Source organism: Pelodiscus sinensis, unplaced genomic scaffold (assembly GCF_049634645.1).
Source record: "Pelodiscus sinensis isolate JC-2024 unplaced genomic scaffold, ASM4963464v1 ctg88, whole genome shotgun sequence".
In the NCBI taxonomy this organism is placed as follows: Eukaryota; Metazoa; Chordata; order Testudines; family Trionychidae; genus Pelodiscus; species Pelodiscus sinensis.
In genome coordinates, this window is record NW_027465944.1 from 358278 (window position 1) to 382051 (window position 23774).

General features: G+C 65.2%; 2 protein-coding genes across 6 annotated transcripts; both read left to right on the forward strand.

Annotated features, from left to right (window-relative positions):
* Positions 1-4982: 4982 nt before the first annotated feature.
* On the forward strand, positions 4983-11996 carry CLPP (caseinolytic mitochondrial matrix peptidase proteolytic subunit). The gene is made up of 7 exons (XM_075917159.1): positions 4983-5088; positions 5907-6008; positions 9224-9295; positions 9798-9894; positions 10071-10258; positions 10803-10908; positions 11458-11996. The coding sequence occupies exons 1-7, from the start codon at positions 5071-5073 to the stop codon at positions 11631-11633; spliced, it is 759 nt and encodes a 252-aa protein (XP_075773274.1). The 5' UTR covers positions 4983-5070; the 3' UTR covers positions 11634-11996.
* Positions 11997-13685: 1689 nt separating this feature from the next.
* On the forward strand, positions 13686-23717 carry LOC102449806 (afadin- and alpha-actinin-binding protein-like). Of its 5 annotated transcripts, XM_075917176.1 has the most exons (14): positions 13689-13854; positions 13965-14037; positions 14758-14930; positions 15218-15409; positions 16000-16110; positions 16766-16901; positions 17274-17349; positions 18543-18693; positions 18771-18888; positions 19411-19550; positions 20958-21131; positions 22029-22146; positions 22484-22652; positions 22998-23717. In XM_075917176.1, the coding sequence occupies exons 3-14, from the start codon at positions 14772-14774 to the stop codon at positions 23128-23130; spliced, it is 1677 nt and encodes a 558-aa protein (XP_075773291.1). In that variant the 5' UTR covers positions 13689-13854; positions 13965-14037; positions 14758-14771; the 3' UTR covers positions 23131-23717. The 5 variants fall into 5 exon arrangements, with proteins under 5 accessions (XP_075773293.1, XP_075773296.1, XP_075773292.1 ...); XM_075917178.1 differs by having other exon boundaries at positions 13686-14037; positions 22489-22652; XM_075917177.1 differs by having other exon boundaries at positions 13687-14037; positions 19414-19550.
* The last annotated feature ends 57 nt before the right edge of the window (positions 23718-23774 follow it).

Below are 23774 nucleotides of genomic sequence, written 5' to 3' on the forward strand. Positions count from 1 at the left end.
GGGGGGGTCTCAAATCGTGCTCCCTGTAAGCTGAGTGCTTGGGCGGCCGCCCAGGAGAGATTCAGGCACCACCCAGCTGATTAGGAGATGGCCCACAGAACGTGTCTCTACTGGTGGTGCACATCCACACATGCCTCGGTGCACACAACAAAATTTATCCCACACATGGGTGGAAAAAGTTAGAGGGGACAATGATTTCAAGCCCTATCGCCAAGGCGGGCTTACACGTGGGTCACTGTTGGCAAACGATGGGCCCACGTGGGCCGTGTCCAACCGGCTGGCTGGCACCAAACCTGAGATGGGTCACTAGCCCTGCTGCAGCACTGGCTTAGCCAGTGCCTTCCTGATCCCACTGTGCCGGGGCCATGGAGGAGTCCTGTTCTCCCCACTGGCCTCCAGCGGGGTGGGGCTCGGAGGGCACCCGGGGGGAGCAGCCCCGGTCGGGTCGGGGGGAATCTCCCATAATCCAAGCCATGATCCGGGGAGCTGGGAGGGGGGCCCTGCGAGCCGCATACAGCCCTGACCTGTGGGTTGCCAGCGCCGGGCCATGTAGAGCAGAGGTGGATGGGGGGCAGAGAGGGGGCAGGAAATCATCTGGACATTCATAGGGTTGGGGGGAGGCTTCTTCGGCTTCATATTGGGGGCCCTTTGGACTGAAAAAATTGCCCCTGGACAGCCACCTTCTGGACTCTACGGGGGAGCCAGCGGGCAAGTCCCACCAGGCTGCGACTCAGGCCAGTGCCCCGGTGCACCCGAGATCAGGGCCCCATCGGGCCGGGCGCTGCCCAGATCCAAGCGGCGCTCAGGGGCCCCGCTGTGCCCCGGGCACTGCCCAGACCCCGCCCGAGATCAGAGCCCCCCACAGCACCTGCCACGCCAGGGTGGGGGAAGTACGAGTCCTGCTCCCCGTGTGTGAATCCTGTTTGGGGGAGCTCGCGCGGTGCGGGGGCTGGGGCAGGGCTCGCCAGCCTGCCAGGCAGTGCCCGGGGGGGCTGGGGCCGGGAACGCTGAATGGGCCCTTTGTTTCTTCTCCTGTCGAGATAAAAAAGTTCCGGAAGAAATGGAGCGGGGAGAGTGGGATGGGAGTGATCCCTAATCAGCCTGTGAACAAACAGGCGGGGGGCGGGGGCAGGGGAGGAGGCGGGGAGCAGAATGCAGGGCCAGAGTTCGAGGTCTAACCACTAGAGCCTGCTTCCTTCCCAGCCAAGGGGAGAGAACCCAGGAGTCCGGATTCCCCACTCTAACCACTAGACCCCGCTCTCCCTTCCAGGGGGAAGCCCAAGCTGAAGCCATGGCTGCCTCATAACACTGCCCACAGTAAATGGGGAGGGAACCAGGATGGCTCGGGGCTGTTGCCAGCCCGGGGAGAGGACTGAGGATTAGTGGTTAGAGCAGGGGACAGGGAGCCTGAATGCCAGGGGTCTTTCCCCAGCTCTGGGAGGGGAGTGGGGCCTAGTGGTCGGAGCAGGGGCAGGTAGGGCAGGTGCTCTCCCCAGCTCTGGGAGGGGAGTGGGGCCTAGTGGTAGGAGCAGGGGCTGGGAGCCCGGACTCCTCAGTTCCATCTGTGCATTTTAAGGTGGGAAGGGGCTACTCTGGCTGCCACAATATCTGACCCCAGCGGCCGCCTGGGCCCCAGGTGAGGGCGGGGCCTGGGGCAACTCAGCTCAGAAACGCCCCTGGCTGGTTATGGCACCCGGCGCAGCGCTGCCCAGCTCCTGTCCCCGTGGGACCCCAGGGAGCCGCTGCTCTGGCCCTGGGCTCTGCTGCGGAGCCTGCCGGAGCCCTGCATCCCCTGCTGAGTCAGCGCCCACAGCTGGAGCCCAGGGAGTGCCGGGAGGGAGCCGCTCCAGCTCTGTGACTCACAGGGTGACCGGGACGCGCCCGGTGGGAACCAGAGCTCAGCAGTGACCTGTGGCAACCTCAGCATCTCGCTCCGCCCGCCTGGCATTTCCCGGCGGGGCCCGTTCCTCAGGTGTCTGAGCGCCACGGCGCAGTTCATGGCGGGAGAGGGGAGACTTTGGTCCCATGGACACCAATGGAATCCTGGCTTCCAGGCCAATGGCGCTAACCGCTAGACCCCGCTCCCCTCCCCGAGCCGGTGACAGAACCCAGGAGTCCTGGTCTCCATGCTCTAACCTCTAGCCCCCACTCCCCAGCGCATTCTCCTGCCTGCTCTGGCACCCGGCGGAGTCCTTCACCCTGCACTGCCCCCAGCTCTGTGCCGCTTGGGCACCCTCCCACGCCAGGGTGCAGAGAATTACAGTTACATTTGGGAGCGCCCTGTCTCGGTTCCCAGCCGCCTCGGGATGGGACTGCAGGCAGGGGAGGAGACCGGCTGATAACACTTTGCCCTGCGGTTACATCTCAGAAGGACGGGGAGTCCTGGGACGGGGCCCAAAGGGCTCGGCTCCCAGGGCCCTTCCTGGGAGACTGGGGAAGCTTTTGACCCCAGCTATACAGGGGAAACTGAGGCTTTTTCACGGGCACATGGGAGGAGTGTGAAATAGAATGCCAGGGTGGAGTCCAGATCCCCTTCCCCCCAGCTGTAACCACTAGACCCCACTGCCCTCCCAGAGCCAGGAGAGAACCCAGGCGGCCAGATTCCCTACACTTCCTCTGCTCTAACTACTAGACCTCGCTACCTAGGGCAGGAGTGTGGGATACAACAGTTAAATCCCCAAACGAACCCTGGATTCAAAGCCCCAAACCCCATCTTTGCTCTGTATAGAAATCCCTAAACTTTAGCTACACCCCTACAGCAGGGAAAGGCCATGGAGCTCAGAGGGAGCGGGGTCTAATGGTGAGAGTAAGGTACAAGCACTCAGGACTCCACACAGTGTGCAGCGGCGGTCAAAAAGGCAAATAGGATGCTAGGAATTATTAAGAAAGGGATAGAAAATAAGACCCAGAATATCTTACTGCCCCTGTATAAAACTATGGTACGCCCACATCTTGAATACTGTGTACAGATGTGGTCCCCTATGAAGAGAGGCTAAAGCAACTGGGACTTTTCAGTTTGGAAAAGAGGAGACTGAGGGGGGATATGATAGAGGTCTATAAACTCATGAGTGGTGTGGAGAGGGTGAATAAAGAAAAGTTCTTCACTAGTTCCCATAATATAAGGACTAGAGGACACCAAATGAAATGAATGGGTAGCAGGTTTAAAACTAATAAGCGAAAGTTTTTCTTCATCCAGCACATAGTCAACCTGTGGAACTCCTTGCCAGAGGAGGCTGTGAAGGCTAGGACGATAACAGAGTTTAAAGAGAAGCTAGATAAATTCATGGCGGTTAGGTCCATAAAAGGCTATTAGCCGGGGGTAGAAATGGTGTCCCTGGCCTCTGTTTGACAGAGGCTGGAGATGGATGGCACGAGACAAAGCGCTTCATTGTCTTCGGTCCACCCCCTCCAGGGCACTTGGTGCTGGCCACTGTCGGCAGACAGGCTACGGGGCTAGATGGGCCTTTGGTCTGCCCCAGTACGGCCGTTCTTATGTTCTTATGACTCCCGGGTTCTAGGTAGGGCTGCGGGCTCTAGCGGGAGAACCGGGCGTGTTGTTGGGGGTTGCTAGCTGAAGCATCCCTGCAATCTAATCACTGCCAGGTTTCACCCTCTGTTATCACCGCCGGGGTGTGGGCCCTGGGTGGGGACAGGCACAGGCCACCACTTAAACCCTCATCAATCCTGCTGCCCTTCCCAAATGCCAGCACCTGGCCTGCCTCACCCCAGGGAGCCCAGGCCTAGACTGTCCTCCAGCTCCCCTCCGCAGGGGGCCGGTTCTCCCCCAGCCTGGGGCACAGCCCTCCTCCAGCTCTTTGGGGTCTCTGGGTCTTTCGAGCTAGGCAGGTCTCAGCCCAGTGCCTGCAGCATCAGCCAGCACAGCCCCAAAGCTGTGGGGGCGCCGGGACTAGCGAGAGAGGCAGGATGGGGAGACTCCACCCGGGTCCCCCAACTTCTAGCTGCCTGGCTAGTCTTGGCCCCTTGCTGCCCCCGTGTGGTGTGTGCGGGGGCTGCAGGCTCTGCCGGGCTCCCCCCCCCCCCCGTGCCATGCAGAACATGGGGTGTAAAATCAAGGTGGGCACCAGAGACCCTGAGATGAGGGACCAGCTTGGCGCAGGGCTGCCAGGCACCGGCAGGCAGCAACAGCCTCTGCCAGGGTCCCAAGGAATCATTTCTCTGGCTCACCTCCTCCAGCACGGCCAGGCCGGCCCTGGGCACGGGGTCCCCCTTTTAGAGGAGGACAGAGGGTTGGTTTGGAACTGAGAGTCAGGACGGCTGGTTCCATCCCCAGGGCTGGGAGGGGAGCGGGGTCTAATGGTTAGAGCTGGGAGGCAGGCCTCCTGGGCTGCACCCCCAGCTCTGGGAGGGGCGGGTCTGCTCAGCAGCTGTGTCCTGGTCACACAACGACCCCACAGCCAAAACATGGAGGAGTCTGGTGCCACCGGACACACTGATTTGGGCATCAGCGGTTGTGGCTGGAGGCCGCTTCGGCAGACGCCTGTCAGGCCACGCACTGCTGCCCCGACCCCCGTCCGTCCCTAAGAGCCTCCTCGTTCCTGCTGAAACAGACTCACAGCCCGGCCCCTCCAGAACGTGTCACAGCACAAAGCCAGGCCACAGTCATCCTGTGTGTGTGTGTGTGTGGAGAGGGCCCAGGAGTCCTGGCTCCCTGCCTCCAGCTCAAACCACTAGACCCTGCTGCTTCCCAGACCAAAGGGGAGAACCAGGGAGTCCTGACTCCCCCCCCCCCCCCTAGATCCAGCTCCTCTCCCGGAGCTGGGGAGAGAACCCAGGAGTTTTGGCCCCCTCTGCTCTAACTATTACACCCCACTGCCCTCCCAGACCAAGAGAGAGGACCCAGGAGTCCTGGCTCCCCTCCTCCCTTCACCAGGGGCCGCCCGAGAGCTGGAACTACAGCCCCCAGCAAGCACCGCGCCGCGCCATGCCTACTGGGAGTTGTAGTCCCCAGCTGGCTGGCCTCTTATCACATGACTTTCACAGGCTCCGCCTCCGGGGGAGCAGGCTCTGGGCGTCACTTCCGGGTCGCGGGGGCAGGGCTGGCACGAGGAGATGCTGCGGAGAATAGCAGTGAGGGGGGGAGCAGTGGGGTCTAGTGGTTAGAGCCGGGAGTGCGAGTCATTGGTGGGCTGGGCTGGGCTGGGCTGGGCTGGGCTGGGGGGGGCCCCTGCCGTGGGCTGTGGGGCAGGGAGGGGGAGGTGCCTGGTGGGGGGGTCCCTGCCGTGGGCTGTGGGGCAGGGAGGGGGAGGTGCCTGGTGGGGGGGGCCCCTGCCGTGGGCTCTGGGGCAGGGAGGGGGAGGTGCCTGGTGGGGGGGGTCCCTGCCGTGGGCTGTGGGGCAGGGAGGGGGAGGTGCCTGGTGGGGGGGGCCCCTGCCGTGGGCTCTGGGGCAGGGAGGGGGAGGTGCCTGGTGGGGGGGTCCCTGCCGTGGGCTCTGGGGCAGGGAGGGGGAGGTGCCTGGTGGGGGGGTCCCTGCCGTGGGCTGTGGGGCAGGGAGGGGGAGGTGCCTGGTGGGGGGGTCCCTGCCGTGGGCTGTGGGGCAGGGAGGGGGAGGTGCCTGGTGGGGGGGTCCCTGCCGTGGGCTGTGGGGCAGGGAGGGGGAGGTGCCTGGTGGGGGGGTCCCTGCCGTGGGCTCTGGGGCAGGGAGGGGGAGGTGCCTGGTGGGGGGGTCCCTGCCGTGGGCTGTGGGGCAGGGAGGGGGAGGTGCCTGGTGGGGGGGTCCCTGCCGTGGGCTCTGGGGCAGGGAGGGGGAGGTGCCTGGTGGGGGGGTCCCTGCCGTGGGCTGTGGGGCAGTGGGGCAGGGAGGGGGGCTGGGCACAGGGTGGGGGGGGGAGGGGCAGGGGCGGGGGGGCAGTTCACCCTCCACTAACTCACCAGTCTCTGTCCCCAGGGTGCCCTCCGGCCCGGCTGCCAGGCAGCGACCTTGCGCCGGAGCCTCCACCGATCGCCTGCGAGCCACATCCCGCTCATCCCCATCGTGGTGGAGCAGACGGTGAGCAGGGCCGGTGCCCGACCCGCAGCCCCCCCCAGCTCAGCCAGTGCCCCTCACTCCCGACGCGCAGCCCCCCCCAGCTCAGCCAGTGCCCCTCACTCCCGACCCGCAGCCCCCCCCAGCTCAGCCAGTGCCCCTCACTCCCGACCCGCAGCCCCCGCCAGTGCCCCTCACTCCCGACCCGCAGCCCCCGCCAGTGCCCCTCACTCCCGACCCGCAGCCCCCCCCAGCTCAGCCAGTGCCCCTCACTCCCGACCCGCAGCCCCCCCAGCTCAGCCAGTGCCCCTCACTCCCGACCCGCAGCCCCCGCCAGCGCCCCTCACTCCCGACCCGCAGCCCCCCCCAGCTCAGCCAGTGCCCCTCACTCCCGACGCGCAGCCCCCCTCCGCTCAGCCAGTGCCCCTCACTCCTGACCCGCAGCCCCCCCCAGCTCAGCCAGTGCCCCTCACTCCCGACCCGCAGCCCCCCCAGCTCAGCCAGTGCCCCTCACTCCCGACCCGCAGCCCCCCCCAGCTCAGCCAGTGCCCCTCACTCCCGACCCGCAGCCCCCCCCAGCTCAGCCAGTGCCCCTCACTCCCGACCCGCAGCCCCCCCCAGCTCAGCCAGTGCCCCTCACTCCCGACCCGCAGCCCCCCCCAGCTCAGCCAGTGCCCCTCACTCCCGACCCGCAGCCCCCCCCAGCTCAGCCAGTGCCCCTCACTCCCGACGCGCAGCCCCCCTCCGCTCAGCCAGTGCCCCTCACTCCCGACGCGCAGCCCCCCCCAGCTCAGCCAGTGCCCCTCACTCCCGACGCGCAGCCCCCCCCAGCTCAGCCAGTGCCCCTCACTCCCGACCCGCAGCCCCCCCCAGCTCAGCCAGTGCCCCTCACTCCCGACGCGCAGCCCCCCTCCGCTCAGCCAGTGCCCCTCACTCCCGACCTGCAGCCCCCCCCAGCTCTGCCAGTGCCCCTCACTCCCTACGCGCAGCCCCCCCCAGCTCAGCCAGTGCCCCTCACTCCCGATCCGCAGCCCCCCCCAGCTCAGCCAGTGCCCCTCACTCCCGACCCGCAGCCCCCCCCAGCTCAGCCAGTGCCCCTCACTCCCGACCCGCAGCCCCCCCCAGCTCAGCCAGTGCCCCTCACTCCCGACGCGCAGCCCCCCCAGCTCAGCCAGTGCCCCTCACTCCCGACCCGCAGCCCCCCCCAGCTCAGCCAGTGCCCCTCACTCCCGACCCGCAGCCCCCCCCAGCTCAGCCAGTGCCCCTCACTCCCGACCCGCAGCCCCCCCCAGCTCAGCCAGTGCCCCTCACTCCCGACCCGCAGCCCCCCCCAGCTCAGCCAGTGCCCCTCACTCCCGACCCGCAGCCCCCCCCAGCTCAGCCAGTGCCCCTCACTCCCGACCCGCAGCCCCCCCAGCTCAGCCAGTGCCCCTCACTCCCGACCCGCAGCCCCCCCCAGCTCAGCCAGTGCCCCTCACTCCCGACCCGCAGCCCCCCCCAGCTCAGCCAGTGCCCCTCACTCCCGACCCGCAGCCCCCCTCCGCTCTGCCGATGCCCCTCACTCCCGACCCGCAGCCCCCCCCAGCTCAGCCAGTGCCCCTCACTCCCGACCCGCAGCCCCCCCCAGCTCAGCCAGTGCCCCTCACTCCCGACCCGCAGCCCCCCCAGCTCAGCCAGTGCCCCTCACTCCCGACCCGCAGCCCCCCCCCAGCTCAGCCAGTGCCCCTCACTCCCGACCCGCAGCCCCCCCCAGCTCAGCCAGTGCCCCTCACTCCCGACCCGCAGCCCCCCTCCGCTCTGCCGGTGCCCCTCACTCCCGACCCGCAGCCCCCCCCAGCTCAGCCAGTGCCCCTCACTCCCGACCCGCAGCCCCCCCAGCTCAGCCAGTGCCCCTCACTCCCGACCCGCAGCCCCCCCAGCTCAGCCAGTGCCCCTCACTCCTGACCCGCAGCCCCCCCCAGCTCAGCCAGTGCCCCTCACTCCCGACCCGCAGCCCCCCCCAGCTCAGCCAGTGCCCCTCACTCCCGACCCGCAGCCCCCCCCAGCTCTGCCGGTGCTCCTCACTCCCGACCCGCAGCCCCCCCCCAGCTCTGCCGGTGCCCCTCACTCCCGACGCGCAGCCCCCCTCCACTCTGCCGGTGCCCCTCACTCCCGACGCGCAGCCCCCCTCCGCTCTGCCGGTGCCCCTCACTCCCGACGCGCAGCCCCCCTCCGCTCTGCCGGTGCCCCTCACTCCCGACGCGCAGCCCCCCTCCGCTCTGCCGGTGCCCCTCACTCCCGACGCGCAGCCCCCCTCCCCTCTGCCGGTGCCCCTCACTCCCGACGCGCAGCCCCCCTCCACTCTGCCGGTGCCCCTCACTCCCGACGCGCAGCCCCCCCCCCAGCTCTGCCGGTGCCCCTCACTCCCGACGCGCAGCCCCCCCCAGCTCTGCCGGTGCCCCTCACTCCCGACGCGCAGCCCCCCCCAGCTCTGCCGGTGCCCCTCACTCCCGACGCGCAGCCCCCCCCAGCTCAGCCAGTGCCCCTCACTCCCGACGCGCAGCCCCCCTCCGCTCTGCCGGTGCCCCTCACTCCCGACGCGCAGCCCCCCTCCGCTCTGCCGGTGCCCCTCACTCCCGACCCGCAGCCCCCCCCAGCTCTGCCGGTGCCCCTCACTCCCGACCCGCAGCCCCCCCCAGCTCAGCCAGTGCCCCTCACTCCCGACGCGCAGCCCCCCTCTGCTCTGCCGGTGCCCCTCACTCCCGACGCGCAGCCCCCCTCCGCTCTGCCGGTGCCCCTAACTCCCGACCCGCAGCCCCCCCCAGCTCAGCCAGTGCCCCTCACTCCCGACCCGCAGCCCCCCCCAGCTCAGCCAGTGCCCCTCACTCCCGACGCGCAGCCCCCCCCCAGCTCAGCCAGTGCCCCTCACTCCCGACCCGCAGCCCCCCCAGCTCAGCCAGTGCCCCTCACTCCCGACCCGCAGCCCCCCCCAGCTCTGCCGGTGCCCCTCACTCCCGACCCGCAGCCCCCGCCAGCCCAGCCCTGCCCCCCTAGCTCTGCTAGTACCCCTCACTCCTGACCCCCTGCTCACCCCGCTCTGGATGCCCCACCCACAGCCCTCTGTCCTGGGCTGAGCTGTTAACTTTGTCTAGGGCCGAACTGAGCCCCATTTCCAGGGCTCCCTCGTGCGATTCTGAATCCTGCTCCCCCCCGCCCCATGCCAGGGCGCTGGCAGTGTTAACCCCCCGTGTGCGTTGCAGGGCCGTGGCGAGAGGGCCTACGACATTTACTCCCGGCTGCTGCGGGAGAGGATCATCTGCGTCATGGGGCCGGTGAGTGTTCGTGGCTGCTCCTGGCCCAGCCGTCCCTGAGCCCACCTGGAGAGAGAGAGCGTGGGTCCCCCTGTGTCTAACGGGCGTGGGGGCAGCCGTGGGACCTCCCACTGCCTCTGCCTGCTACTCCGATGTGCTGCTGGGCCAGATCCCCCCCCAACACACACACACTAGACCAGGGTCCTAGCACGTCCCTTCACTGGGTCCTGCTACCTTTGTACCCCACCCTCTGTGCCAATGATGGACCGGACCAATGGGCATGGGAGGAGGGTGCCATCCCACAGAGTGGGGAGGTGTGGCTTGAGCTGGTAGAATTCCTTCCTGACCCATGCCAGCCATGCGCCCTGACGCATGAGGCTGGCTCAGCCTGATCTTTCTTTCTTTGAGCCATGGAAGTTAATGGTCGTGAAATGATTCAGTCTTGTCACAAATCCCAACCTGCCCCAGCTGCCGCCTTTGCCTCCCAGAGACCCTCATTGCCACCTCTCTCCACCCTCTGCAGATCGACGACGGGGTGGCCAGCCTGGTCATTGCCCAGCTGCTCTTCCTGCAGTCGGAGAGCAACAAGAAGCCGATCCACATGTACATCAACAGCCCCGGTGAGTGGGAGCCCAGCCAGCAAGCGCCACCCTGAGACCAGCCCGCCGTTCCCCGCAGCGCCCCCTGCAGGCAGAGGCTGGGACTGGAGCAGCCGGTGCTGGGGCCCTGCTCCCTCCAACCCACCCCGCAGAGACCCTCGCCCTCGCCTGCCGTCACTCTCCGGTTCTCCCTCCAGGTGGGGCCGTGACCTCGGGGCTGGCCATCTACGACACCATGCAGTACATCCTCAACCCCATCTGCACCTGGTGCGTGGGGCAGGCGGCCAGCATGGGGTCGCTGCTCCTGGCTGCCGGCTCCCAGGGCATGAGGCACTCCCTGCCCAACTCCCGCATCATGATCCACCAGCCGTCGGGAGGGGCACGAGTGAGTCAGGGTGTTGATCTTCCTCCTGGGGCAGGGCGGGCGGCACCCAGGGAGGGGGTCTTTAGCAACAGGGGAGGAGGAGGGGGAGTTTCCACGCTGCTGGGGGCCACCAATGTTCCCTCTTAAGTTTTTCCATCCATGTGTAGAATAAATTTTATGTGCACTGCAACATGTGCGGATGTGCACCACCAGTAGAAACACAGGCTGGAGGCTGTGAGTCTCAAGTAATCAGCTGGATGGCATTGCACTCAGCTTACAGGGAACACTGGGGCTGATCATCCCTATCGTGGAGGAGGCTGAGGACTGATTGGACGAGCGGGTGGAATTCCCCTCTGCTGGTTGGGACTGGGGGAGGGGAACCTTTCACCCTAAAGTCCCCGCTCCCGAGTGGCTGGAGACCCTCCTTCCTTCCTGTCCCAAGTGGGGAGCGAGTCTGGCTCTGCTCTGTCCTTGCTGCAGCGGGACTAGTCGGTCGGTGGGGGGGCAGCGCCCCCTGCTGGGGGCTCCGGGAAGCCAGGCTGCCCCTCATGCTGGTTCTCCGCAGGGCCAAGCCACGGACATCGCAATCCAGGCTGAGGAGATTCTGACACTGAAGAAGCAAATCAACAAGCTGTACGCCAAGCACACAAAACAAGCCCTGGAGGTGATCGGTGAGCGGCCCCCGCTTTGGGGGGGCCCCACCTGCTCCCTGAAATCTCCCAGCCACCGGGTGGGGTGGGCAGAGGAGAGGGTGGCTCTCTTGGGGGATGATGGGGGAGGGGAAAACAGAGGCTTCCCAAAACATCTGCACTCCGTGGGTGAAATGGGAAGGGATGGGGGGCCCTGTCATCAGGGCCCCATATTTCTGCCAGGGGGCCTAGATCCAGCTCTGCCCTCCTCCCCCTCAACTTGTGGGGAGGTCAAAGTTCAGATCCTGAAGGCAGGGGAAACATCTCTCATGCTTCAGGGGATCAGCTGGTTGTGACCCCAGGGGTCAGGAAGGAACCCGGATCTGCAGGGACGCTGCAGGCCACGCCGATGGAGTTTAACGCCGGTCGCGCCAGCGGGGCTAGATCCCCCTGCCTTTAGTGTGGGAACTCCAGTGGCGGCTGCAGTGTTAAGGCTTTTACCCCCACTCCCCGGGTCAGCCACTAGAGGGCGACGTGCCCAGCGCTCACCCTGGGGCACCCCTCACCTTCCCCTCTGCTCTTCTCCTGCAGAGTCCGCCATGGAGCGGGATCGCTACATGAGCCCCATGGAAGCCCAGGAGTTCGGGATCTTGGACAAGGTGCTGGTCCAACCCCCGCACGATGGGGAGGACGAGCCGGAGCTGGTCCAGAAAGAGCCTCCCCCGCCCTCCTCCTCCTCCTCCTCCTCCTCCTCGGCTGAGCCCTGAGAGCCCCTGGGCCGGGAGCCCAAGTCAGCGGCTGGTGCTTGGCCACGGTGCTGGGGACCGTTTGAGCCAGGAAGGAGGAAGCTGGAAGAGACCAACCCCAGACGCAGAGCGGCGGGGGCAGCACAGCCCCGCTCTGGGGCTACCACCCCTGCTTGATGGACGGATGCAAGAGGAGTCCCCTTCCTTCCAGTGGGCACCCCCTTTGCTGCCCTGGCCAGATGGGTTGGTCCGAGGTGGGGTGTGTCTGGCAGCGGCTGATCATTTTGGTCCTTTCGGGCCATGAGAACACGCCCCCCCCCTCCCCCGGTGTAGAGTCGTTAGCTGAATGATTGTTACGAAATTAAACTTGCCAGGCTGTTCTCACTGTGGGGGCTCTTTTCCCTTGGGGCGTCAGCAGGGGGAAACCTGAGACACAAACATTTCGCGCGTGTGTCTTTTTCAGCCTCTCCACGTTCTGGTCGCCTTGTGTGTCTCGGAGCAGCCTCTGGGCCGCTCTGACTTGAGCTCTGCTTCCCAGCCACCCGCGGGGAGCGAGACTAGCCCAGTGCTGGGTGCTTTGCCCCCCTGCGCCCCAACAGTGACGACAGGCCCGGCTCGGGAGTGGTTCTCAACAGGCCTTTGCTGACCAGCCTGTGTGTGGTTGGCGCAGGACTGTTTGTGGGAGGGTTGCAGCAGCCACCTCTGGGCTGGAGCGCAGCAGCTGTTTAACAGCCCACAGCAACATCCCACGAGGGTCTGGTGTACTCTGGGAAGGCAGATGGAAGTTGCTCCGAAGGCGGGGGAGGGGTGTTGTGTGGATTTCATGGGATCTTCTGCAGGGTGGGACTCATTTTTATGTCCTGGATGTAGCCTAGTGCCATTCTAGGGCGCTGGGCTCTGCACTGATTGACAGGGACCCTCCTCCTTCCCTGCATCCCAGGCCCTGTGGACAGAGCACCTCACGCTGAGCCTGTCACCACGACCCCCCTCCAACCGCCGCCTGGGCAGCAGAAACAGCTGTGCCTGGCAGGAGGCCCAGCTCCGCTCCAGTAATAATGCTGCTGCTTTGCACACAGGAAAGGGGGGAGAATCTGTGTTTATCTCTGTAGCTGCATGTCCAGTCTTACAGCCACCCCTATACATCCTGTTTCCATATATGCTCCCTCACATTCCCCTCCTCTCTGCGCACATGTATCCTGGAGAGCTGGAGCACAGCCATGGGGGGCTGCTCCTGCCCAGCCAGTGCTGCTTCTGGGGTTGGGGCCGGGGGCTTGTCTTCAGCCTCTCTCTTGTCCAGGGCCCCTGGCCAGACTGTCTATCGCCCCCAAGGGCCAGAGGCGGCCCCATGTCTCCTACCCCCGCCCTCAGGCCCAGGGTAGCCCAGTCTGCCTACTCCACCGTTACAGCCACAACCCCTGCCCCTGCATCGCTTCTCATCTGCAGCCCCATATTCCCCCCACATCCGCCTCCAGCCGCGCCCCTCCCTCCACGTGGGCTTACAGCCACGACAACTACAATTCCCATCATGCCTCTCGGCCTAGCCCCGCCTCCTCTGCCTCACCCTTCGCTAGCCCGGCGGCCTTCGCATCCAATGGAAAGCCAGAAGGCCGGGCGGCCTGGCCAATGGGAGAGGCGCTGGGGGGCGGGCGGTTTGAAAGGTGCTCTGGGCAGGGCGGGGCTTTGGTTTGCTCGCACAGTGAGAGCAGCTGGGTGGGCTGGGCTGGATTGTGGGGGGCTGGCAATGGGGGAGTGAGGCTGGATTGTGGGGGGCTGGGTTGGATTTTAGGGGCAGCTGGGGTTGAGTTGGGAGCAGGGGGCTGGATTGTTGGGGTTGTGGGGAGCTGGGCTGGATTGGGAGGTTGGGGGAGCTGAACTGCAGGTGGGGGCTTGGTTCTGGGGGGGCTGGGGAGCTGGGCTGCGGTTGGGGGCTGGGTTGTGGGGGGCTGGGCTGCAGGGGGGCTGGATTCTGCGGGCTGGGGGAGTTGGGCAGCAGGTGGGGGTTGGGGGCTGGGTTCTGGGGGGGCTGGGGAGCTGGGCAGCAGGTGGGGGTGGGAGGCTGGGCTGGGTTGCAGGTTGGGGCTGGGTTGTGGGGAGCTGGGGTGGTTCAGAAGGTTGGGGGAGCCGGGCTGAGGCTGGATGGGGGGCCGCATGCGGTGGCTGTCTCTGGGTGCCATGTCTCGGTTGCACTGCGGTGTCTGGGGTTCGGAGCCCCTGGAGGGAGCCGCGCTGGGTTCGGAGCCCTGTGGGTAGCGGCACCAGCGCGCCCTTGGGGTCGGGGTGGGGGAGCCTGAGCCCCCATTTTCCCTGCCAATCTGGGGCGATTTTTGGAGCTTCTCCCCCCTTTCCTCTCAGTTCCCATTAGCCTGCAGTGGGGGCCCTGAAGGACTCGGGCTGCCCCTGGCCTGGGAGGCAGAGCCGTCACCAGGTAACGGAGGCTGGCTGTGGGGCGCGCTGTGGGTGGGGGCCCAGCCGGAGCAGCCCCATTAGGTCAGTTAATCACAATGGGACATGACCTGAGCTCTGAGTCAGCTGGGAACAGAACTCCCGGTGACCAGTCTTGCTGCCCTGCTCCCCCCCCTCCCCCGCCAGTTCCCCTGCTCTAACCACTGCACCCCTGGAAGCTCAGGCTTTCAGGCCAAACGTCTCGGTGGAGGTAAGGTCAGGGGGGCATTTCCCCACTTGGCAGAGGGTCTGTGGGCACCTGGCTCTGAGCAGGTAGGAGCAGCTGGTTCCATGCGAGTGCCAAGCCCTGGGTGGCAGTGTGGCACAGTGGTTAGAGGAAGGGCTTAGGTGTGGGGTTCCTGACGGTTCCTCTCTGCCTGGCTAGGCTTGAAGCAGCATCATTGAATGGTTACAGTGTTGAGTAGGGAGCCAGGGTTCCTGGGACTTATACCCGGCCCCTGGAGGAACGTGGGGTCTGGTGGTTAGAGCGGGGAGAGGTTGGGAGCCAGGGTTCTGTGCCTGGTCCCTGGAGGGACATGGGGTCCAATGGTTAGAGCCAGGGATGGGGCGGGGCTGAGCCAGGACTCCTGGGTCTATGCCCAGAGGTGTCCCTGACTGATGCCCCCTTGGGCCAATTGCTTCACCCCACACTCCCTGCTAGTGCCCGGGTGTCACGGTCGTGCTCTTCCCCCTCCCGCTGCAGGGACTGGGGATTTAATGGCCACGGATATCCCGGAGCTGGGCATCCTGCCCGTGGGGGGGGCTGGCTGGACGGAGCTCACTGGTCCCCTGGAGCTGCCAGACGGGGTGGCTGAGCTGAGCGGGACCTTCTGCTGGACCCGCAACCCCGAGCCCTTCATCTCGGCCCTCAGTGAGGCAGGTGCCGGGGGGTACGGACCCCTGCGGGGGGCTGGGTCAACAGCCGGGGAGGGGGGCAGGGACTGGAGCCAAGTGGGCATGAGGAAGGGGAGGGGGTGGAGCTAATGGGAAAGGGGCATAGCTGGGGGGGGGGGGCGTGCGCGCAAACTGTCTGTGACTGCCCGGGAGTGGGGGTGACTGGGTGGGGGCGGGGCTGAGGGAGTGGGTGGGGCTAATTGCCCAGGACTTCATCAGGATCCCAGCCCTGATATGACCCCCCCTCCCCCCCATGTCTGGCCCTGCAGGAGGTGACGGCGCTGGGGCTGGCCCCGCTCCAGGGGGAGGGGGGCTTGGACCTCCTGGCCCTGGTGAACGGCACCTCGGCCCTGCTGCAGCTCTACCGGGAGGCCTCGGCCCAGCTGGGCACCTCGGAGGCCGCGGAGCTGAGGCGGGCCGGCGAGCTCGACTACCTGCGGGGCCGGCAAAGCAAGCTCAAGGTGGGCGAGGGCTGGGGGGAGCTGGGGTTTGCACGGGGGCGGAGCACAGCGCCCATCTAGCCTGGCCCCCGGCAGCCCCCAGGAGACATGCCTGTCTCATGCCCCTTCGCTGCCGATGGCAGATGCCAGCCAGTTCGGCCAAAGGGATCCGTTGCCCTGGGTCACTGCCCCCCAACAGCCCAGTGCGGATTTTGGTGGCAGTGGGACCCACCTGATTCCCTCCGGACCCCCTGCATTGTTGTCACTGTGTGCCCTGAGCCTTGGCCTGGGCCACCCCTCTCTTAGCCGGCATGGCCACGGGGCAGGACGCTACTCGGGCAGGCTGCTTTCCTGTGGCAGAGAGTTCCACAGGTTGACAGTGGGCAGGAGAGGAGCGTGCTGGGGTGGGGCAAAAGGGGATGGTCCTGGCTGAGCCAGTGGTGGCTTCCCCAGGGACGGGGCCCATCCCAGACAGACCCTACCCAGCAGGGCGGGTTAGCTGCTGCTCCACATGCTGGAACTGACTTCTACCTCCAGGGCCCCAGCGGGCTTGGTAGCGCCTGCCTCCGGACGCTGCCCGCCTGGCTTCACGGCCTCTCTCCCCACGCCAGGCGCAGGTGGAGGCCTGCGAGCGAGAGATCGCGGCCGTGCAGGGCAAGGAGCAGCAGCTGCAGAGCGAGAACAAGGAGCTGCTGGCCCTGCTGAAGCGGGAGAAGGATGAGGTGAGGGGGCCCGGGACCGGGGGGCTCTGCCAAATCCCACGGTGACTTCCCAGCCCCTGGCCGAGGGGGGCGCAGGACCCGCCGGACCGGATCGAACCCGTCTGCCGGTTCTGATGGGGGGGATAGAAACACCACAGTTAGGGGTGCTCTGCTCCCCGCCTGATGCCCCACCCTGACCCCCCGACGTGGGCCAAGCTCTGTGCATTAACTGTCAGCATCCAGATCACCATCCAGTCCTGCCTGGGATCTTGCTGAGTTCTGTGCCTCAGTGGCTTCATGTGGCAGGGAGTTCCACCGGCTCATGGCACGGAACGAGCTGGGGTGCAGCTGGAAGGTGCTGGAGCCATAGGGGACAGTGGGGCTGATGCAGGTGTTGGGCCACCCCCCTCACATGCCTTGGGGAGCAACCCCCCCCTTGCTGGCTGTCCCCCCTCGCCCTCCCGCCAGCAGTCCTGCCTCCCTACAGCCAGCCCACCCAGGGCCAACACCCACCCACCTGGGGCATGGCTGAAGTGCTGGCCAGCAGATGCCCGTCATAGATGATGGAGGTAGGGGTCCAGCTGACGGTCGAACCAAGCGCTGGGCAGTTCCTTGTACCCCTCCGGAAGGGAGGGGGGCTGCCCCAGTTTGATCAGTGCCTTGGGGTGCCCCGCAGGTGGTGAAGCTCCTGGCCACCCTTGCCAGCCGTGGGGCACAGCACCGCCATGAGCTGAGGAGGAAGGAGCAGGAGCTCAGCCGGCTGAAGGAGAAGATGAGCCAGCAATTGGCGGAGAAGAGGGACCGGCGCGCGAGTGAGTGGGTAGAGCCAGAGAGAGTCGGGGTGGGTGGGGGCCACGTTCCCCTGTGGGTCTGGCTTGTGCCTCCTACATACCCGCTGCAGTTGCCATCGGCTTCAGGCTTCTCCACATGCTGTGTTCTCTCAGGCTGTTAAACAGCTGCCGCGCTCCACCCCAGAGGTGGCTGCATTTCAGTGGTGGGGCCCTGGTCCCGGGGTGAGCTCTGGGGATCCTTCCTGCTGGAGGCAAAAGATTTCCGCACAAAGGAGCGGTGGCACGGTCCAGTAGCTAGCGAAGGGGACTCTAAGGAGCTCTACTGTGGAGGAATTGAGGCCTAGTGGTTAGAGTGGGGGAGGTTTCTAAGAGTCCCATCCGTGCTCTTTCCAGCCCTGGAGATTCTCAATAGCCTGGGCCGGGCCGACGGCAGAAGAGCAACCTGGAAAACGGGAAAGTCGCTTGGCAAGTAAGAGATGCGCTCCCCCTCCCCCGCTGGGTGTGCCTGGGGCAGGAGTGGCAGTGCCCTAGGGGGGGTGTCAGGGCTGGGTCTGAGCCCTGCGGGGGTGGGAGGAGCGGTTCCCCTCGGCGGTGCTCAGGGAGGATGATGGGTGTGTAGGTTGGGGGGTGGGTGGGAATTGCGGGGGTGGGGGGCCAGTGGAGAGGAGGGGCTGGGAGGGCGGAGGAGGCTGGAGGTGACTCGTGGTAGTGCTCAGACATGCTTAGAGCGCCCCCACATTGCCCCGCCCTCCTGGCTCGCCCTCCCCACTCCCCCTCAGGCCCCAGTGGGAGCAGTGGAGGTGTCCTGGAGAGCAGGGCATGTTGGGGGGTGTTTTGGGGGCAGGGGATTTTGGAGGGGCGGGTGTCTGGGAAGGTACTGGGGGGCAGGGGATTTCGGTGCTGGGGGGGGGGGATTGGGCCTGGGTGCCGGGTGAGGGTCCTGGGGGCACGGGGTGTTTGGGGGCTGGATGTCTGAGATGTGGCTCTGGGGTGTGTCTGGGAGGTGCCGGGGGCAAATGTCTGGGGTGGGGCCCTGGCGGTGTTGGGGTGGGAGTTTTGGGTGGGGTTTTCGGGGCAGGGTGTGTGGGATGTTGGGGATGTCAAGGGGTGGGTGGTAGCGGGGCTCTGGAGGCATTGGTGGGGGCGGAGGCTGGCAATCCTGTGGGGCGGGGCTGTGGTGCATCGCTCCCCCCGGCAGGAAGGAGGAGGAGATGTTCCGCTCCCTGGGGGTGGGGGCTCTGGAGTGGGGGTGTTGGGGAGCAGGGGCGGGCAGAGCTCTGGGGGTGGCTGGTGCACCTCACCCCCGGCCGGCCGGAAGGAGGAGGAGATGTTCCGCTCCCTGGGGGTGGGGGCTCTGGAGTGGGGGTGTTGGGGAGCAGGGGCGGGCAGAGCTCTGGGGGTGGCTGGTGCACCTCTCCCCTGGCCGGCAGGAAGGAGGAGGAGATGTTCCGCTCCCTGGGGGTGGGGGCTCTGGAGTGGGGGTGTTGGGGAGCAGGGGCAGGCGGAGCTCTGGGGGTGGCTGGTGCACCTCTCCCCCGGCCGGCAGGAAGGAGGAGGAGATGTTCCGCTCCCTGGGGGTGGGGGCTCTGGAGTGGGGGTGTTGGGGAGCAGGGGCGGGCAGAGCTCTGGGGGTGGCTGGTGCACCTCTCCCCCGGCCGGCAGGAAGGAGGAGGAGATGTTCCGCTCCCTGCTGACGGCCCAGGAGAAGCAGCTGCAGGAGCTGATGCTGGAGAACGCGGCGCTGAAGCAGCTGCTGGCCCAGCTGTGCCAGGACATGGGGGCCCTGCTGGGTGAGGATGGCGGCACTGCCCAGGTGAGCTCTGCTGGCCGGGGACACCGGGGGGGGCTGCTGCCTCTCCGGCCGCTCACCCGCTGTCCTGCCGCACGCAGGGGGCCCAAGGGGAGCCGGGGACCGGCCCGTCCGACGGGATGGGGGAGCAGCTGACGCCCAGCGTCCGGGAGAAATGGCGCAGCCTCAAGAGCCACGTGGAAAGTCTGGGCAGTCAGGGTAGGACCGTCCCCCCGCCCTGACCTCATCCCGGGTCCCCCAGCAGCAACCTCAGCCCTGACGCGCCAGGCTGGGCGTGTTACCCCATGGCCACCTCTCCCCAGTGCGCCCCACCCCTGCCCTGGACAACTGGCCCGTGCCCTCCCCAGACGGGCCCCCACACTGCTGTCCCCGAATCCTGCCCTAGACCTCCCCCCACATACTTCTGTGGGGCTCCCTTCGTGACCTCTGTCCCTGCACTAGAGACCCCCAGTCCCTGCACCGAGGGAGTCCTGGCTCCCAGCCCCACTGCTGCTCTAACCACTAGAAGGGGATTCACTCCAGGGTGCCTCCCCCAGTGACCCCCATCCCCACTCTCCTCCCTGCTGGGCTGAGAAGCGGGGCTCGCCTGCCTGTTCATTGTCCGGAGCCCGCAGCCGTTTCCTGGCTCCGCTCTGGGAGCCCAGACCCCCTCCGACTCCACCCTCCCAGTCCCACCCTCTGGGGCTCAGGGATCCACGAGCCCTCGTGCCGTCCTTCCAGCAGCAGCGGCTGGCTCCCAGGGCCCCGAGGGCGAGGCCCATGCCCTCTGCGGGACGGACCATGACAAGGAGATCCTGAAGCTGAAAGCGGAGCTGGAGGAAAGCCAGCGCCTGGTGGCCTTGCAGCAGCAGTGTTTCCAGGTGAGCACCCTTGGAGCGGTCACACGTGGCCGCATCCCGTGGGGCGCTGGGGCCCGACCCACCCACCTGCAGCTGGGCCTGAGCCTCCAGTTCTGGAGTGTGACTCTCCGAGAGGATGGGGATCCGCAGGAGAGGAGCCACAAGCGGCTGGCAGGTGCAGCCAGACCAGCTCGGACTAGAAACCAGGGGGTGATGGTTAGCAGTGCGGAGACTAGGCCCCTGGCCCAGTTTGCCAGGGCTTCACCACAAAACAGGCTGCTCCCTGGGCCAGAGAGGTGCAACTAAACCCCACCCTGTCTGCTGAAGGAAGGCTCTTCCCCCCCGCCCCGGCCGGCAGGGCAAAGCAGCTGCCACATCCACCACACACTTGCTGCTGCTTCCTTCCCAGAATGTTGGGAATCACTAAACAAGGGCGCGTGAATAAGACCGAGCATCTTATTGCCGCTCTATGAATCCTCAGGGCGCCCACGGCTTGAATCCTGCGCGCAGACGCGGTCGCCTCATCTCCAGAAAGATCGCTTGGCACTGGAAACGGTTCAGAAAAAGGGCCACACACAGGAGGAGGGGTTTGGAACGGCTGCCCTACGAGGAAAGATTTAAGAAACTGGGACATTTCAGCTTAGAAAAGAGGAGACTAAGGGGGGGGGGGTATGGTGGAGGGCTGTAATATCACCAGTGTGGGGGAAAGTGAATAAGGAAAAGTTATTTACTAGCTCCCATCCCATAAGAACTAGGCAGGAGCAGCCAGAGGCCGGCTGCAGCAGCTGGCGCCCTAGGCGGGGCGGCGCAATCCGCGCCCCTGCCTGCAGGGCCGTCAATGGCCGTGACGTCATCACGGGGCGCCCAGGCCAGTGGTGCCCTAGGCAGCTGCCTAGCTCGCCTAGGCTCACGGGCCGCCCCTGGAACTAGGGGTCACCAAATGAAATGAATAGGTAGCAGGTTTAAAACAAAAGGCACTATTTCTTCACACAACACGTGGTCCACCTGTGGAACTCCTCGCCAGAGGATGATGTGAAGGCCAAGAGGTTCCAAAAAGAACTAGATAAATGCATGGGGGGGTAGATCCATTAACATCTATTACCAAGGATGTTTGCCAGGGGCTGGGAATGGGCGACAGGGGTAGGATCACTTGATTCCCTGTACTGTTCATTCTCTCGGGGGCACTGGCCATTGACGGGAGACAGGACAGTCTGGCCGTTCTGATGTTCCCTCCTTGTCCAAGCTCCTTGCAGCTCTTGTTCCAGCACAGACAGACTCAGTACGTGGTCTCTGTCTCCCTCCGTTGGCTGGAGCGTGTATTGCAGCAGAAACTGCTGCTTTGACCCAAAGGTGGTGGGTTCGATCCCCCCTGCTAGCCACACTTCCAGGGAATGCTGCTGCTTCAGGCCCCTGGCTTCTCTCCCCCAGGAGCAACTGATCGCAGCTGCCAACAGCGAGCTGCCAGCCAACCTGAGGGGCTCTTACTTCCTGGAGGAGCAGCAGCGGCTGCAGGAGGAGCAGGAGGCGTTCCAGCAGCAGAAGCGAGCCTTCGAGGTGGAGCGCTGCAACTTCACGGAAGCCGCCATCCGCCTGGGCCATGAGGTGGGGGGTGGGCTGCTGTCCAGCCACTGCTCTGCTTCAATGCCAGGCTACGGGGGCTCCCATGTCACCCTTCCCATGTCTTGTGTCTCTGGGTATGGCGCCCTAGCCTTTCCTTTGCGTTGCGTGGCTGGACCCCGGCGCCCCTCCTGCGGGGCTGCAGGGTGGGAATTGCTCCCAGTTCAGCATTGTCCTTGTTAGGGAGCTTATCCTTTCACCCTCCCGCTTTCCTGGGCCTTCTCGCGAGCAGACAGCAGCCGCCCGAAGGCCAGAGGTGCGAACAAATTGACGTGGATTGGAGCTGGTCTCCAGCCCGCAGGGCTCCAGTCTCCTTTCCTTTCTCCCTCGGTTTTTCCTTGTATTTCCCCCTCCCTTCCTGTTTGGCCCAGTGTATATGGTCGCATTGCCCCCTGTACCTTAACCATGCCACAGAAACGGCACTAGCCCTCCCTAACCCATTGAAACACCATTATCTCGCCGGTTGTCTGCCACCCCTGCCTTGGCTTGTACCTAGCAATGTTGAATTGCACAGGCGGCAGAGACCATCAAAGAACCAGCCAGACAACCAACGGAGGGATGGGGAGCCGGTCAGCCAGGCAGAAAGCTCTCAGCCTCAGTTCCTACGACTGGCTCGGAATGGACCTGCCTGACGGGCTTGGCTTTGCTCTTCTATCCAGGCAGAATAGCTACCCCAAAGGCCACCCCCCTTAGCCCCTGGCAGGCCCAAGGGGAATGCTTGGAGTCTGGTGCATGGGAGCACCCCGCGAAGCTGTTGGGGTCTCCCATGGGGGTTTCAATGCGTGGGGGGAGGGGATTGAAGGAGCCGTCCCATAGGCCGTCCCCTGCCCGTGTCCAGCGTCCTGGTGCCTTATTTCTCTTCTTCCCCTCTCCTCCCACTAGAGGCAGCGGTTTGAGGAGGAACGAGCCCTGTTCTTGAAGCGGCATTTCCTGGTCACGATGGCCGGGCTGGAGCCCCCAGACCTCGGGCGGAGGCTGTCGGCCCCGCTTGCTGCCCGAGGTGAGAGGAGAACCCAGCTACGGGTCCAGCCTCCCCAAGGCATGCGTGTCCCCTCGGCAGGCTCCCAAAGGGGTGGCCTGCTCATGGCCTGGGGGCAGGAACTCTGCAGCTTTAGCAGCCTCCCAGCTCCCTCCCGTGGGCAGTGAGGGGGGGACGCACCATGGGTACGGTGTGAGCCCTGCGGCTTGCCCATGACTCAGCTGATGCCCTGCAGCTCTGCTTTCCAGTATGGCCTGTGAGTGAGCCCTGTGTTTCTGCAGGCCCCTTCTCACCTGTCCAGGCTGAGCCCCATGGCGACTTCTAACCTCCCTCCCTTTTCCTTCCTCCTGTGCTGCAGAACAGGAGTTGCTCCCCAAGCAAGTGAGATGGATCCAGCCCACCTACACCCCCTATCCGAAGGCCAAAACCCCAGCGATGCTGGTCAGAAGCAGGCACCTCTCCCCCCATCCTGGCACCCCCAGCACAGCGGAGCTGTTCCGGGTGCTGAAGCTCATCCCAGATCGCGGGTACGGGGTGGCGTGGGAAGGCGGTGCTCTGAGTGGCACGAGGGCATGCACAAAAGGCTGGCTGCGAGATGCCAGCGCAAGCCAGAATTGGAACCTGTGCCATGGGGCTGGGGAAGCAGCCACCAAGGACTTTAGATGGGTGGTGGAGGTGGGGATCTGGGAGGCTGGATGTGCAGGGAAGGGATAGAGCAGGGAGTTCATTAGCAAATACACCTGCCTCTAGCATTCCGATGTTAAGAGCAGCTGCCATGTTGCCTGACGGTGTCCCCATGTGTAAGGGAAAGAAAATGGACTCTGGAGCTAGTGGATCATGATTTTGAACCTCTCGCCCTGCTCTCCCTACAGATCCACGCAGCCCAGCCTGCAGAGTAATGACCAGAAGGAAAGCCACAAAGACACAGCCTGCCAGACAGAGAGCGAGGACTTCTGGCCCATGTGTGGTGATCTTCTGGACCATTTCTTAGACAGCTCCTTCTAGTCCCTTGCTGCTTTGACCTGGAAGAACCTGATCTCTGTGCTCCTTGAGCTGAATGATGCTTGCTTTGACCTAAGGCCCCTGTTCCCCCCAGTTCCTCAACTGATGGAAGAACGAGTCGGCTGCTCCATCTTTAACCACCAGTAGTAACATTTGTGAAGGGAGGGGTGTTCTCCCCCTCACCAGAAGAGCTAATCCACCCTGATAGTCCTGCTGATTCCTCCGGTCACTCCGTGGATGAGACCCTCTCCTGCCACAAGCTGGAAATTCCCCTCAGAGGAATCCCTGCAAGCTGATTTTATCCTCACTGGAGGTCTCAGATATATTTTTACTTTAACTGTCATGGTTTTAAATACTGGGCTGTTCCATGAAAGCTGATTGAACGCTGCTTGCTCTGTGCAAACTCCCACCCAGCCCGTTTGTGCAGGTTAAAGAGCAAGCCTTGATGAGCGGGGAAGGGCTTTGCCCTCTGCTGCTGCCCTCTCTGTGATCTTATCCCCCTCTGCTGGGGTTGCTGTTGTGGGTGCTGGCAGGGGTGCGTGTTTCTTAGCTGCTTTTATATGTATTGTAATAAAGAGACATTGAAATGAGTAATTTGGTCATGTAAATGGGGGGCGATGAAGTGGTTCAAGGCCAGCTTGGCTGAG

Coding starts and splice junctions, on each gene's coding strand:
- CLPP (XM_075917159.1), top strand. Junction 6,009..9,223: donor CCATCGTGGTGGAGCAGACG/GTGAGCAGGGCC, acceptor TGTGCGTTGCAG/GGCCGTGGCGAGAGGGCCTA. Junction 10,259..10,802: donor AGCCGTCGGGAGGGGCACGA/GTGAGTCAGGGT, acceptor GGTTCTCCGCAG/GGCCAAGCCACGGACATCGC.
- LOC102449806 (XM_075917175.1), top strand. CDS start 14,772: ATGGCCACGGATATCCCGGAGCTGGGCATCCTGCCCGTGGGGGGGGCT. Junction 14,931..15,217: donor TCATCTCGGCCCTCAGTGAG/GCAGGTGCCGGG, acceptor CTGGCCCTGCAG/GAGGTGACGGCGCTGGGGCT. Junction 18,889..19,410: donor GGAAAGTCTGGGCAGTCAGG/GTAGGACCGTCC, acceptor CCGTCCTTCCAG/CAGCAGCGGCTGGCTCCCAG.